General features: G+C 38.5%; 1 protein-coding gene across 5 annotated transcripts in view; it reads right to left on the bottom strand.

The window, feature by feature from the left end:
* Positions 1 to 9,647: 9,647 nt before the first annotated feature.
* Positions 9,648 to 16,744, bottom strand: part of LOC307182790 (torsin-1A-interacting protein 2-like) — a 40,745-nt gene continuing 33,648 nt past the window's right edge. For all 5 annotated transcript variants that reach the window (XM_079914305.1, XM_079914306.1, XM_079914308.1 and 2 more), the window contains 3 exons: positions 16,123 to 16,638; positions 13,840 to 13,941; positions 9,648 to 12,800 (listed from right to left, as the gene is read on the bottom strand). In XM_079914305.1, coding sequence (XP_079770431.1) covers positions 12,040 to 12,800; positions 13,840 to 13,941; positions 16,123 to 16,638 — 1,379 coding nt within the window. In that variant the 3' untranslated portion in view covers positions 9,648 to 12,039. The remainder of the gene's footprint in view (positions 12,801 to 13,839; positions 13,942 to 16,122; positions 16,639 to 16,744) is intronic.

Genomic DNA, 16,744 nt, shown 5'->3' with positions numbered 1-16,744 from the left:
TAAAACACTAAACAACATAAATCTAGAAGTTTAAATCCTTCCTCTGCAAAAGGCCATCCATGGACTTGAACAAGCCACCCCACTAGTCTTTATTTAGTGTTCTGTGTGCTGTAAACTTAGGCTCGATGCTGCCCACCAGGATGTAGGGAACCAGGATGTAGGGAACCAGGATGTAGGGAGGGGCAAATTATGGGGACTGAGTGCTGTCTGGACCATACCTGTGCATGCTCTGCACCCAGTTTTCTCTCCCCGTTAGATCATATCTCTTCAAGACCTTTCTGAAGGGCAGCTGTCACCTTCCCACTGGGCCTGATAGGGTCACCCCCTCAGAGGAACACTTGCATTTTCTTTCTGTGTTTTGTGTTTGGGTGCTGTCAGATGAAACCCTGTCAGGGAATAACCAGCCCCAAAACACAACTGGGAAGACAGTCTGCTGCAATGAGTGATTTGCAGGCTCTGGTGGGGTCGATCATCTCTAATGCAGGGCTGGTGACCCCTCCTGTAGCCTCTTGAAACCACGATGCTATTAAGCCCCCAAATATCAATCTCCTTCTTTCAGACTTTGGACAGCATGTTGTTTATGGGTATGTGACTGTCAGCAAGAAGGACATTCTGCCAAATATAAATTCTTGGTCATACTTCCCACAGATAGAAGAGGCAAGATCCTATTCAAGATTACCAACTTTGGGGGTGGAAGAAAATATTCTCCCAAACCAGGTGAAAGTATTTTCCCGTTGCGGAGCACAGGCTCCGGACGCGCAGGCTCAGCGGCCATGACTCACGGGCCCGGCCATGACTCACGGGCCCAGCCACTCCGCGGCATGCAGGATCTCCCCGGACCGGGGCATGAACCCATGTCCCCCACATCGGCAGGCGAACCCACAACCACTGCGCCACCAGGGAAGCCCCAGGTGAAAGTTTTGATTTTTCCTAAGTCATTGAGATAGCCAATGTTCTGTTCAGTTCTCGGCACACGGTGGGCACTTGGGAAATATTCACTGAACTGAAGGTAGCCTCATGCCTAAGATTACAGAAAGCAAAGTCAGGGGAGGAGAAAGAGCATTACAGGATGGCGGGGGGGTACTAGGAGAAGACTTAAAGACCACCAATAGCCTTGGTAAGAGGGCATTTACAGCCTTAGGCCAGGAACAAATATTCTCATAGAACTTCGGTTATTCATCATTATTTGCAAAATAATCACAATTCCATGGGAGAGGGGCTTCCTTTCACAGAGAACCATGGTAGTTAGCGAACAGCACAGGCAGTATTGTTTTCTGTGAAGATCCTCAGTGAACTGAGTGATTCCAAAGATGAATAAACTCTCCCACTATTGGGGGTTGGGTGGGGAGGGACGGAGGGATCACTCTTATATTTGAGTGTGAATAAAATTGATGCTTTTATAGCGCAAAAGCTAAGGACTTCAGCGTACGGTAGGTTTTTAGATTTGAGAAGCACATTTTCTAGCCTCTTCTAGCTACGGTGTAATCAAAAAAACAAGACAACCCAAACTAAGCAGTTTATTTGCTTCTTGGATATGCAGAGTAAATGTCAGGAAGATGCCAGTTTCCCACCAGATCATTAAAAATTGTAATACAATCCCCATGAAAAACTCTAATCTTTTTTAGACAAGGCGATTTTAAAGTTCATTTGAAAAAATAAGTAATAATGGTAGGAACTTCGTAAAAATAAATAAATGAACCACCACCAGTATTAAAGCTCCAATAATTAAAACTGTGGTGTTTATGCCTAATGACCAGCTCAATGGATCAGAAAAGAAAATTCAGAAACAGGCACAAACACATATGGGAACTAAGTTTGTGACAAAGTGGCACTTCAGATCAGTGGGGGAAAGATAGATTCTCAGTAAATGATGTTTGAGCAGCTACAGTAATTCAGTGAAGTAGGTCACTCTGACTTTTTGTTAAATGTGAATATTCACTTTCAAATATGTAAACGAAGTCTATAATGTAACTCAAAGTTAAAATCACCATATGTGATAGGTTTGAAAAATCTATCATTTAATTTAATAAACAGTTATCATTGTAAGAGTAAAATACTGAATCAGTTACGTTTGTGAAAGTTGTTAATTTTATGTAAAAAATATGAACTTGAAAACACTTAATAGGGAAATAAATTGACAGTTGATATGAATATCAAGAAAGATACATTTAGGAGAATAACATTACATTCTTTTTGAGATAAACACCACTTATTAAAATGTAAATAATAATAAGGAGATGTTGGTCAAAACTTTCAGCTGTAGGTGCTGGAAATCTAAGGTACAGCATGGTGACTGCAGCTAATACTGTATTGTATACTTGAAATTTGCTAAGAGAGTAAATCTTATGTTCTCACCACAAAAAAGGGTAACTATGTAAGTTGATGAATATGTTAACGACTGTGGTGATCATTTCACAATATACGTATATCAAATCATCATGTTGTACACCTGAAATATATTAGTTTATTTGCCAATTATACCTCAATAAACCTGGAAAAATAAATAATTCAAAGCAGATAAGAGATTAGATATCATAATTTTAATCTTCCTATGATTATTTGGGGTGCTATTAGTTAACAAAATAATCTTTAAACACTGTATTTAATTTTTAAGTATGTAATAGGGAAGAACCTTCGTATTCTATTACAGGTTAATCACTAAAGGAATGTTGCCTATAAGCTTAAATTATACATAATGGCCCATCTCTGGGAACCCTGCCTCCCAGGTAATGAGCATTAAGCTAAAATGCTTCGCAGGAATCATCCTGACCAGGCCCACCTGTGAATGACTGCAGGAGGAAAGAAATTATCACATCCTCCCAGAGGCTGATGGGAACCAGGAAATGCTTGACTCTGCTCCCTCCCCTTTTAGTATAAAAGAAGCCTGAATTCTAACTCAGGCAGGATGGTCCTTTGTGACACGGGTTCACCATCTTCTTGGCCTGCTGGCTTTCGGCATAAAGTTGCTATTCTTTGCCCCATCAACTCGTCTCTCGACTTACTGGCCTGTCGTGCGGTGAGCAGTACAAGCTTGGACTCAGTAACAGGTATTTATTTCCATTTAGGTCATGAGTCTTTCGTTTTTAGTCTTATTAGGAATTTTTCAAATCTTGTACAGATGCATTAAAAATAAGATGTCAGGGCTCCCCTGGTGGCGCAGTGGTTGAGAGTCCGCCTGCCGAGGCAGGGGACATGGGTTCGTGCCCCGGTCCGGGAAGATCCCACATGCCGCAGAGCGGCTGGGCCCGTGAGCCATGGCCGCTGAGCCTGCGCGTCCGGAGCCTGTGCTCCGCACGCGTACCGCAAAAAAAAAAAAAAAAAAAAAAAAAAAGTCAACTTTGCCACCTCAAACTATCATGGGGAGGAAATAATTCCAAAATTATGTATAAGAACACTTATGAATCAGATATAATAAAGAACAGAGTGTATGAAGAAAAGTACAATATAAATGCTAACAACCCTTATTAAATAATATTCATTATTATTTAATAAAACAAAGGGACATTTAGTCATATGAAAAGAACACTAATGGTTTTGACAGCATGCTGGACTGATGATGAATTCATCTGTGCTTCTGCTTTTCTTGCTTTCTGAGAAATTTCTGAGAATTCCTGATCACTCAGAAAGCAATATGGTGAAAATCTGATTGAAGAAATATACACCTTATCTATGCTGTTTCTTTTGTAATTGGAATAGCTAACCACTTGGTAATCATGCCCCAGACTTTCACCACTAAATAATAACCATTGAACTGATGGCGCTTGTCAAAGGTACTTTCCTTCTTTGTTTAAATTTGCTAATTCAGGCATTAAGTTTAAAGACAACTCTATAGGAAGAAAGACTATTACCTCGAGTTCACTTGTAGTGATTATTTGGGGTGATATTTTTTAATTAAAACAAGGGGGAGAATCATTTTTCTTCCTATACCTACCAAGAGTATAATGTAAAAAATGGCACCAGCTCTGGCTCCTGTTTATTCTGGCTGCTGCTGTATACTTAAATTTTCAAATCAAATGCAGTCGCTAAAGTTTTTTTGTTACTTCTTCGTTAGTTTCCTGTAAGCGTACTGACATTCTTCTAAAAGCCATTCATCTAGATTTTACCTGGAGAATATTCTACATACAGCTTACTTTCTCAGTGAAACTCATAAACAAATGGATGAAAAATTGATAAAATGTTGTGCAATATCATTGACAATAGACCAACATGGTGATTTAGTAACCAGAAGCATACGTTTGCACTGTTCAGTAATGTGTCTGACAAGTAATTATAGCCCCACATCGTGTGATGAAATTACTGGCTATAATCACAAAGACAGTGGGGCATATTCAAATTATCTTTCTCCAGCCAAACTACATGGCATATAAGAAATTATGAAACTAACTTGTAGCATACTTACAGGAGGCATTCAAACAAGATGTTTTTTTAAAAAGCTGCTTGAAACCAAAGAATTACTGACTTTTTGTGGATAACAATACTAACTTTGCAGGGCTTGCCTAGCAGCCATCTTGCTTATATAACCAAACTGGTGTGCCTCACATGGGGCACACCAGAGCCTCTGCCTGACTGGATGCAGGCCCAGGAGGCCTATGGCTTTAGCCCCACTCGGCACTTTGTTTGTACCGTCTCTGATCCTTAAAGGTGCATCTCTTGGCTTTGTGTTATTTTTTTTTTTTAACTTTATTGAAGTATAGTTGATTTACAATGTGTTAATTTCTGCTATACAGCAAATTGATTCAGTTATACGTATATACATTCTTCTTCATATTCTTTTCCATTATGGTCTATCACAGGATATTAAATATAGTCCCCTGTGCTATACAATAGGACCTTGTTGTTTATCCATCCTATATATAATAGTTTGCATCTGCTAATCCCAAACTCCCAATCGTTCCCTGCCTCACCCCCTTGGCCACCACAAGTCTGTTCTCTATGCCTGTGAGTCTGTTTCTGTTTTGTAGATAGGTTCATTTGTGTCATATTTTAGATTCCACATGTAAGTGATATCATATGGTATTTGTCTTTCTGACTTTCTTCACTTAGTATGATAATCTCTAGGTCCATCCATGTTACTGCAGATGGCATTATTTCATTCTTTTTTATGGTTGAGTAATACTCCATTGTATATACATACCACATCTTCTTTATCCATTCATCTGTCAATGGACATTTAGGTTGTTTCCATGCCTTAGCTATTGTGAATAGTGCTGCTATGATCATAGGGGTGCATGTATCTTTTCAAATTAGAATTTTGTCTGGGTATATGCCCAGGAGTGGGATTGTAAGATCATATGGTAATTCTATTTTTAGTTTTCTGAGGACCCTCCGTACTGTTTTCCATAGTGGCTGCACCAACTTAGATTCCCACCAACAGTATAGAAGGTTCCCTTTTTCCACACCCTCTCCAGCATTTGTTGTCGACTTTTTTTTTTTTTTTTGTGGTACGCGGGCGTCTCACCGTTGTGGCCCCTCCCACTGCAGAGCACAGGATCCGGACGCGCAGGCCCAGCGGCCATGGCTCACGGGCCCAGCCGCTCCGCGGCATGTTGAATCCTCCCGGACCGGGGCACGAACCCGTGTCCCCTGCATTGGCAGGCGGACTCTCAACCACTGCGCCACCAGGGAAGCCCTGTTGTCGACTTTTAATGACGGCCATTCTGACTGGTGTGAGGTGGTACCTCATTGTAGTTTTGATTTGCATTTCTCTAATGATTAGTGATGATTGATGGCTCTGTGTCTTTCAATTTCCCTTGAATTTATTCTATTATTGTTACATGTTTGGAGTTACAAAAAGATGTTAAAATGGCATCTTAGGTAATATAATAATAAAAGGCATTACAGAGTTGACGGTTCATCTTAAGTACTGGTTTGTATATTAGAAAATCAGGGATCCTAAAAAGTGTCAGGCTACAGGTCAAAAAAGACGATTTGTGTCTCATTTGTACTGTTTGTGTGGATTAGGGCCTCCGGAGGCCCTAAATTCATGTATCATGTGGGTGGATTCTTCAGTAAAGTGTGCCCTGCCCATATATGAAACAGGATCTCCTTAAGTAGCTAAGGACTTCACTCAGTAGCTAAGATCATTCCCTAGTTTAGCTTGATGAAGCTACTTTGTTAAAGAAAAAAATATCCAATGACGCATGTTAAAAATGGTAAGGCAGACTTGATTCAGGACCCTCATTATAGGTATAGGGACCACTGCAGTGGGATGTCACAGTGGGGAGAGATTGGGTTCAACTCCAAATACAGCTTGGGCAAGGAGGAATTTATAACCAAGGAGCAGGGATGGAAAACAACTAAGAGGAAACACCAAGGAAACGGGGGTTCTGGCTAAACTGACCTATCAGGCCAGAGTGATCAGACATCACCTAGGGGATGCTGGAAGATGAGGAGCCAGGTAGGATATTGAGGGTGTGGGGTTCTAGTTAAATTGACTTAGCAGGATTCTTGCTAAAACTGTGTTTTCCAAAGAAGTACACAGATAGGCCTAGAAAAATATTCAGGAGGCTGACTAAAGTTTGGTCAAGCAAAGAACCATTGTCAGCTTCTGCATCAAACGTTCCATGACCCAGACTGCAACTTCAGACTTGACATCATTTTTATCGTACACTATTTAAAATTACAATTCCTACAGTAACTAAATAACTCATAGCACCTCTCTTCCTTATTAAGCAGTTTTCACAGTATTGAGGCTTAAGTCTGTTCCTACGTATTTGGAGAAGTATCTTAACATCCTCTAGTTGTGAGTTTATGAATTAAAAAATCACGTTGCTGAAAACCCTATGTTCTTTGCCTTCAGGCTCATCTTGTCCTTTGACTTTAGCCCATTCCACTGAAAGCTCTTACTTAAGACATGCTGACTCCCAAGAGTTCCTATTTTTCTAAACTGCAGGAATAAATCAGATTTTCAAAACTGAATTCAGATTTGGTGGAAAATTGTTCAATAAAATGTCGATAGGTCTGTTGTTTTTAGTGGGGTACAAACAGTGGGGACAGAAAGCTGGGAGAAGGGTGGGTGAGGGGCTGAGATGGATATTCAGGTGCTTCTGCGCTCTAACTCTGGTTTGACAACATTTTACCGCAGAAATTCTTAACACACTGTCCTCTCCCACCCCCGACACACAACTGAAAAATGTCCACTCTTAAGATTAACACATTCCCAATCAGCACACCTAGGTTAGGAGCAATTCCCAGAGCTCTACTTACAAGCCCTCCCTCTCTCCTACTGAAGAAAACCTCGTTAAGTAGAAAGAGCAAAGGAAGAATGCTAAATGAGGCCTGCAACTGATGGCCTGGTGCCTCCTGACACTCACAGGATTCTTTAGCTCTTGAACTTGTTACCAAAGGAGGGCAGTGTCCTTCCCCATCATTAATGACCATATGCCCATTTCTATAAACTTGCTACTTGGGGAACTATAATCAAGAATGAGTCAATGGAGAAAAATCAAGGAGATGTATTTTTCGTAAAACCACACAACTAATTTGAATAAGGCACTTTCTTCAACATCTATAAGAAACAAATGCAAACACAATCATGGTTACATAAGGAAGAAGGGGGATGCCAAGAATTTTGACATTAATACTGGCAAAGCCCGTTTCTTTTTGTTAGGTTAAAAAAAAAAAAAGCAAATTGCAGTTGTTTGAAAGTTAATGTGCCGTTTCTTTTATGACAGGGATGGCAAACAGATTTAAATCTCCTGTAATCCGCTCAACCAGAAGCAGCTGCCTGGAGCTTTGGGCTGAGAAGGCTGAGGCTAGTGCGGGCACAGGGAGAAGGAAGGCTGGAACTGCCGCGGGCCTTCACATCTTCTTGCCAGCTCTACCCTACCTACTGAGCCCACTGCTTCCCAAGTCCAAAAATATTCTTTTTGGTTCAGGTAACTGCTCTTAGCCAAGGGCAAAGTTAGTTTATGAAGCCTCAATGAGGAAAAGTGGGAGATCATTTCCCAGTATAGGAACCAATCTATGGATTTTTAAAGACATCAAAACAAGCTGAAGTAAACACAGCATATAATCCTGGAAGGAAAGGCATTGAAAACTGAATTATTTATATCTTTACCAATTATTTACAGATTAGGGGATACTGGTGGTGTTCTCAGGCCCTTTGGATAAGGCTAGTGCTCTTAACTAGTTTGTATATTTTTAAAAACAGATCGAGAAGCACTGCCATATACAGAACTGATAGGGCCGTGTATTAGTTGGAAGTGAGTTTCAGTAGCCCAGTCTCAGTCTGAATGAGGCAAATTTAGGCCCACATCATCAGCTACTTTACAACCTAATACCTAAAACTTAACATAATAGGAATAAGGCATATTTTAAAGTCATCTGGAAAAACTGTTTTACACAGATATCTTTAGTTCTCTCTAGAATTGGTAACACCTTCTTTGCAAATATATTATTCATAGCAAGTATTTCCCATGTGACTCATAAGCCTCAGTATTTCATAATCTCATAGATACCCTTAGAAATATTTTAGAATAATCATTTCATCATATTTCTATGGATTATGATAGTGATTCATAATCATTAATATTCACAATACATATATAAAGACAAACATCAACATTCCCATTGAACAAGTGATAGTGTTAAAGGTACTTTAATTTTTGAAAAAAACAAAAACAAGAGAAAACAGAACCACTAACTTTTCAACAAATTTCAAAATGAAATATATTATGCTCAGATTGGTGGACAAAATATTAAAGATTAATATTTAACCATACATTCAACATGAAAAGCAGACTAAAACCGCTTTTATAAAATGACATATTGAGGGCTTTACAAAGATGTCTTGGTTTATTTTTATAATTGTTAGATTTTATTTTCAGATGATAAAAGAAAAAAGGTATCATGTTCCTATTTGAAAGTACTTCTCTACAAATAAACTGTGTATGGATATAAGCTTTATTCCCAATAAATGATAATCAGCTATAATGATTATATCTTCTGCTTAACATTACTTTTTGAAGTACTAGACACCTGACTATGCTGCATAGAAACTGGTCAGATGTATGCAAATATAGTCCCAGAGAAGATCATCTTGCTGAATTAGTATCACTTTTACATGCTGAATTTGTTATATTTTATCATCAATGCTCCTTATGTTTCCTGTAGAAAACAAACAAAAACTGTGAAAGGGTCAAAACCACCTCAGCTGCTAACACTGTTCAACTGTGTCATTACCTGGAGGATGGTGGGTCACAGGCCTGCTGAACCTTACCACATAAGCTTGGCAGCTTTCAAATGAAATATATTTAAGTTACTTTATTGATTTAAAAATTAGAAGTAGAAACAACAGCATTGCTTGGGAGCTAACTGGGAAACCTAAAATTTACCCCACAGGGGAAAAAACTCAAGTCGAGAGACAGTTTATAATTCTACCAGTTGGTTCTAGAACTCTGGTATCACTCAAGAAGTGATTTATATTAATATATAACATAATTAGAGTTGTTCTATGATAATAATTAAATGGTGATGTTTGGGTATCATATATCGTATCAAATGCCCACAAGTCATTGTTCTAAGTCAAACAAGCAAACTATCTATTATAGTAATGAAAGATGAACTACTAGACACACAAAAGAAAATTTAGAAACTTGAAAAATGTAAAAAAAATAGGTACAATTGAATAGAAATTAACCTAACGGTACATTAGATAATAGATTTTATTTGTACATTTAAAAAATATAAAGTTTTATGCTTTAAGAATAATCATTTTATTCATGAGGACACAGAGCTAATATACTGCTTCTTTTAAAAATGATTTTTGAAATAGTGGACAGAAAACTGACAACAGTTTCAGTTGATTGCACTTATACATGGAAGGAGACATGTTTTTTTAACAAAGGCTGAACAGTAAAAAAAAAAATTGTGACATTTGGAAATATTTTCTAAATTATACTGAAAGGAAATGATGAAAAACCATATTCAACTGAATGACGAAACCATCTTTGTCTCAGCTGTGATCTGAGTCACTGACAGATTAGATGTGCACACTTCATACTGGTTCTTTATAAATCTGAGGTAGCACAGGTCAGCAGGCACCAGTTCTACAAGGCACCAATGGTTTTGTGTGATGTAATGCTAGCATCTGAGATCCAGAAATATCAAAAAATATTGAATATGGCATATAGATTTTTCTTCAATTTCCACTGATTTTAAATTGGATTGATATTATATTCACTATGCTTTAACTTTTTGTTCAGGAAGGTCTCTCCTCAAATCTAGCGGAAGAGTCCTTCACAAAGTCCCAAATGAAAACAGTTCCTTTAGGTATGGCTTTACGTTCAATTGAGCACAATGTCAGGTCTTGGTTAGAACATATCTGTTTTTCCTGTGACAAACACTTTCAAATAGATTCTTCCCCCCATGTCTTTATGCTCTCTGTTTAGGCATCAACAAAGACCCCTGTATCTTCTTACTGTTTCCGAAAATCCTTCCATAATTTAGTCACATGACTTCAGAGGCCAAAACCTAACTGAAATATTCCAGGTTCATGGTGATAGTTCCTAGGTATGCCATGTAATGGGACAAATCCTTCATTAGGTCAAGATCATTTTACTAAAGTTCTGCCTTCGGGGTTGAGATGCAAATCAACAATCACTGTCTCCATAAACATCTTTCTCAAGCTTTCTTACAATCACAGAACATGGTCCAACAATTAATACTAGCTGTTAAAACCTCTTAGAATCTATCTACCATTTCCACTTCCTCTCACTAAGTATAGCATCTCTTGCATTTTTCTAATTGTTAACCTAATCATACTTCTAACTAGCTGGCCAAGAAATGAACTGCATTAGATAAACGTTCCATCACTGTATAATAAGTAAACAGTATGGTAAAGTTATGCTAATGTACCTATATAAAAATCTATGATTCAACTGGTTATTAAAATCTGTTCTGCTTAAAGCACTCAAACTCTCATTGTAGACAATTATAAAATTCCATTCAGGGGAGACAGAAATGATAACAGAGATTAACCAAAAGCATAGAAATATGCTAGTAAATAGTAGTTTATACATTCTGCTATTCATCTGTAAGTCTTCATTCTTCATAAATAGCATGTCTCTTGATAAACCTGTATTTTATTTTCAACCTACTCATGAGTTTTAATATTTTCATTTTTTTCCTATCTTCCAAGATGCTTTTTCACTTAATTAGTGATTTTCAAACTTCATTATTAGTGGAACTCTTTATTCCAATTAAATCCAATTAAATCTTACGGGGGGGGGGAGCCCAATATATAAAATGGGAAAAAGAAGAACTTCTTTGATACAAAGGGGAGGGGTGCCAGTAGACAGCCTGAAAACCACTGCTGTAAATCATTCAAGAAAATTGAAGCGAAGACACAGCCAATTGGAATTTCTTCATTTGCAGTGATTATAAACAATTCCTCCATTGTTTTCAATTTTTAAGAACACTTCTTGAGCACAGCTGCTTTTCCCTCAGAGCTCATTAACGGAACAAAAACACAGTGCCTTACATATAGTATTTAGGTAAATAAGTATTTGAATTCTTATTTCCTTTTTCATACTATTCAAAAGTGCAAAAAAGCATAAGATGTAATCCCACAACTAGGTTATTAAAATGAATTTTAAAAATATTTAACATGTGATAGAAATTTTTTTTTAATTTTCAGTTTTATAATTGTAATTGCTTTAATCTGAGTCCAAATACTATCCAAAAGGCTCCTTAGAGCCTCAAGAAAACAAAAATCACTCTGTAGTTACTGAGAAGATTATCTTCCCATGTAATGATTCTGTTGCTCTACTTTTGGATTGAAGAACATTCCTCAGTTATATATACCTGATTTGCTTGAAAGGCAAGGAAAAAAAGTCAGGTCAACTTTTAGCTTTGTCAAGCTTAGATTAGAAAGATTTTACAAAAAGTAAAAAATGAAAATTTCTTTTCTCAAATAAGCTCATTTGTGCTTTCCAGGCTATTTCCTCACATTCGTCAACCTCCTTCCATATAAATGGAAGGCTTTTAAACTGACTTTTTAATAAACCCATGCTGAACATAACCAACTCTGTGCTTAGCTTATAGAAAGCAGCCCTGTTCTTCTATGCTCCTCACTGGCTGGACAGGCAGCACCAGGTGGGAAATACGGCTCCACAGTCCACTCAGTTTGTCTGAATCCATGTGGCGGAAGGAGCTGGGAGTGTTAGAGTTGGTAAACCTCGCCCAAAGTAAATCTCGCACTTTCTCTTCAGTTTCCCTTGGGCTGACACTTGCTTCTAATGTTTCCTCCTCCAGTAGGATGGTCAGGACCAGGGCCACATCTTTAAAGGCAGCGTTCTCATGGTCACAATACTTGTAGAAGATCAAGGTGGAGCCTGCAGGAAGGGATTCAAAGCGGTGGACCACAGCAGCCTTCTGGCCCTTCTCAAATCCAGAGCTCAGCTTCTTGTCAACTGACTCCTTGACCTTATCACTGTCCTGAAAGGTTTTTCCAGCTCCATCAATCTGAATGGCAGAGACTTTCTGGGCAGATGTGTAGGCATCCGCAACGTGGTGGCTGAGGCACTTCAGGGTCTCTCTTCCCTCTTGAGCTGCTGTAAATATGATGGTGGCTGGCTCAGTGGGGTGTGAAGCATTGAGGTGCTTCTGGAGAAACTTACGTCCTCTCTGCCACAGAAAGGAACTCTGGCCTGGAAATTTATCCTTCAAATGGCTGAAATGAACCAAGAAGGCCTCCAAAGCTGGATTTTTGGGCACTTGCTGGGCCGGACAGGAATAATAGCTACTAACAGAACTTAGCAAAACAAGAATCAGAACCAGGAAGCCAAGAAAGATGGAGCCTATCAGAGAAACAGAAAATAAAAGACAAAATTAGAATGTGAGTCAGAAGTAAAGCCTGTGGTAAACTGAAAAAAGGCAGATACGCTGTCAGATTTTACTGGCCTGTGGTGAGTTTCTTTTGCCTAAGTCCTTTAAACTTTCAGCTGTTGAAATCTACTGGAAATACTTTTTCTTTAATTTCTTAAGAAGAAATTTGAAGGTAACAACATCTTTGTTAAAAGGTAAAAGCTAAGTTTATATGTTTTTTGCTATAGCTACTGATGTGATTTAGAAATGAACTATCAGTATATTCTTCTACCATCTCAAAAGTATCTACTACCTACCTGTAGATAGGCCATTTTTTCCTAAACAGTCAAAATGTAAAAATGCCATTTGAGAAGTTAATACTTTCTTTTTCATTGAAAAGACAGCTTTAACAGGGAACTATATTCTTTTTTTTTTTTTTTTTTTCGGTACGCGGGCCTCTCACTGTTGTGGACTCTCCCGTTGCGGAGCACAGGCTCCGGACGCGCAGGCTCAGCAGCCATGGCTCACGGGCCCAGCCGCCCTGTGGCATGTGGGATCTTCCAGGATCTTCCCGGACCGGGGCACGAACCCGTGTCCCCTGCATGGGCAGGCGGACTCTTAACCACTGCGCCACCAGGGAAGCCCTATTCATATATCTTATAATAGCCTATAATGGAAAATAATCTGAAAAAAAATACATATATAACTGAATCACTTTGCTGTCCACCTGAAACTAACACAATACTGTAATCAACTTTACTTCAATTAAAAAAAGAACAGTTTTAGTTTCTTGTTTATGAAAAGCCCTTCCTCAGATGGGAATTCCCATTTTGTTAAGGATGGCAAAATATTGGCTGCCACCCCTAAGGGAAAAATCCCCAGAACTCTATTGCTCTATTCTAATATTACTATCAAACATTAAAAAAAAATATTAAAACAATGTTAAAACTATTTAAATCTGCTAGTTTTCTAGGTACTTCTCTGAGAATTTCTGAATGTGAATCACTACAGTAAGACTAGTTTTGTTCTTACCATAGCTCCGAAAATCCTTTTTATTAATCTTCCTTATGGTATCCTGTACATTCTCCTTGTTTCCTTCCAATTTTTGTGTTTCTTGTTGATGTCTCTCAACCTCTGGGGAAAAAAAAAAAAAAAGGAACATTATTTTTAGACAGTACACTAATGAGAGTGTGTATACCTTTATACCTCTTACCGAAGCAAAGAATTACCTGACAGGATTTCCATACTTTATAAAATTTTGTTTTATACAAAGCTAACTTCCTGTGGCTCACCATTACCTTTGTTCTACTTAGAATAAAATGAAATGCTGTGAAATTCACTTCAGGATAGTGTTGCTACACCCACAATCCTTCACTGGCTCTTACATCAAGGACAAAGAAACAAGCATCCTAATATTGCAGCCAAACGTATCTAACATGTGATTTAAGAAGGGATTTAAGAAATAATGTACACAAGACTCAACATCACAGGGCAATGATGCTCTAATTCCAGTGTTCACATCTCAAAAGGCTCCTGAAGACCCCCTAATATACTAATAACAGAGACATTAAGTTTAGAGACAGGAGAGATTACTGTACAGTAATAGCTTACCTTTGCAAAATAGCTTACAAAAGCAAGCTTGAAACAGTGAACGAGGTATACAAAGCAAGGAATACAAGGTTAAGAAAAGTTATGAACTATATAAAAATGTAGGTGTGGGGTGAGACACCAATCATAAAATGTGTGGGTGAAAAGGAGCGCGGTATTTTGTAGACTCTGAGCTAAGTCACTCTAGAGTCTAGATGTGTGCTTGACCCCAGCCAAGTACCTCATATAACAATGAAAGCTGACTACTGCCCATAACCCTTACTGGAGAAATAACTCAAATAACATACTCTATTAACATAAAGAAGTAGAGTCATCCTCACCTATAAACGATAGTTCATTTAGTTATATCACACCAAAACACGGGTTTTTAAAATATCATGTCACAGAATTTAAGGACTGAAAGGATCTTTAATGATCACCTACTGTAGCCCCCTACTTTACCTATTGTGACAAAAGGTCCAGGGATGTTAAGGGCTTTGCCCAAGGTCACATAAAGAGACATGGCCAAGCTGAGATTAGAATGAGGTTCCTCATTTCCTAGATTAGCTCATTCCATTATATTATGTTGCTTCCCACACATAAACTGCATTTTTAAAACAGTATTTTCTTCCTCTACTCAGTGACCCTGCATACCGGTGAAATTCTGATGGCAGATAATGGTCCATACAAATCATATCCATTCATTCACTTAACAAATATTCATAAAGTCACTTCTCTGTGCCAAGTGCCACAGAAACACAATAAATGAGAGAGACCTAGCCCTTGCCTTCCCTGAAGTTACAGACTATTCTAATATTAACTAATGAAACATATATTTGAGATCAGACATTGACTTATGGTGAAACATGGAATTGTAGCCCTTAGTCAAGTCCCTGATGAACAGAATGGCTTATATTTCTTTGCTCTGGCAAATAGGCATTTCAGACTGAGCTTTCAGAGTACTTATAAAATACAAATCCACACAGTCCAAATCCATAAAATCACAGAAGGTAAAAAAAGCTGGAAGAGACCAGCTGGATAGCATCTTGTCCTACTTCTTCAGTCTGCAAATAGGAAACTGAAGTACCAGGAAGTTGAGAGATTTGCCTAAGTTCACCCAAGTTAGGAAGTGGTAGGGCCACAACTAGAATCCTCATCTCTTGAGTTCCCGTGTAAGGACTTTGCACATTCCAACTATTATCTTTGTAAGGAATGATACGATGCTGGTCTCCTTAATATACAAGTGGGGAAAATCAGGTATAGAAAAATTAATCTGCTTAAAGTCCTATAAAACTGAAAGATGACCGAGTTAAGGGTCCTATACCACTGATGTTGGTTTTTAAATATACCTATCTCTTGATTTATGTAGCATTTAGTTTCCCCCAAAGTAAAAGATTTTAAAAAGTGAAAGTGAAGATATGCTCATTAGAAATAAGGAAAAAGCCAGAGGTAAATTTTTTAAAAGTCATGCCTTTAAAAAAATCATACTGGATTAATACAGACAGCAAATAAATAAAAACTGTTAAAAAACACAGCTTATGTGTGGGAAGCAACTTAATGTAGTGGAATGAGCTAGTTTAGGATATGAGAAACCTCATTCTAATCTCAAGTCAGTTATATCTCTTTATGTGACTTTGGGCAAGGTGCAAAGGCCTTAATCCTATGAAGGAAAGAGAAGTTCTCTGAAAAGAACAGTACAAAACAGGACAAGCTCAGGGGTTCTCTCACCTGGTGCCGGCAGTCGCTTCCTCAGTGTGTCCTGGCTCTCCAGCCCTGCACTGGAATGCCCAGGACTCTGGGTATCCTGAGGGTCAAGGACAGGTGGCTCCTGCAAAGCTCCGGGTCTGTCGCTCACATGCTCAGGGAGGGCTGCAGAGCTGCTCACTAAGTGTGCGTCTGTTCTTCCCACTTTGTCACTTGGAGAACAGTTGGGTTCTGGATCCAAGAGGTCTTCACCCAGACTTTCTGAAGGGAGCGGATGCCCTTGTTCTCCACCCTGGAAACTCTGGCTGTTCTCACCTTCTGTATCCTTTGGATATTTCCTATCATCTGTTTCATCTGGACTTTCTGATTGATCATCTGTATCTGTACTTCCTGGACCAACTGATTCTACCTCTTGGTGGTCTTTGTTAAGACCAGAGGCAGGGTTTGGGGTCTGAGCTTCTTCAGTGGGACTTGCTGTCACTGTAGTCTCCTGTGCCTGACAATTTATTGATGGATCATTTTCCAAATCCTTTTGAGGGTCTATTGAGATAAAAATTTGTAATTTTTATTTAAAAAATTTCCCTATATTTTTGTATTTTAACAAGGTCCCTGATTAATAAAAATATTTATATAGATTTTTATGGCT

Source organism: Stenella coeruleoalba (genome assembly GCF_951394435.1).
Source record: "Stenella coeruleoalba genome assembly, chromosome: 1".
In the NCBI taxonomy this organism is placed as follows: domain Eukaryota; kingdom Metazoa; phylum Chordata; class Mammalia; order Artiodactyla; family Delphinidae; genus Stenella; species Stenella coeruleoalba.
Note: the sequence above shows the minus strand (reverse complement) of the source record. Positions and strands in the feature narration are given on the sequence as shown.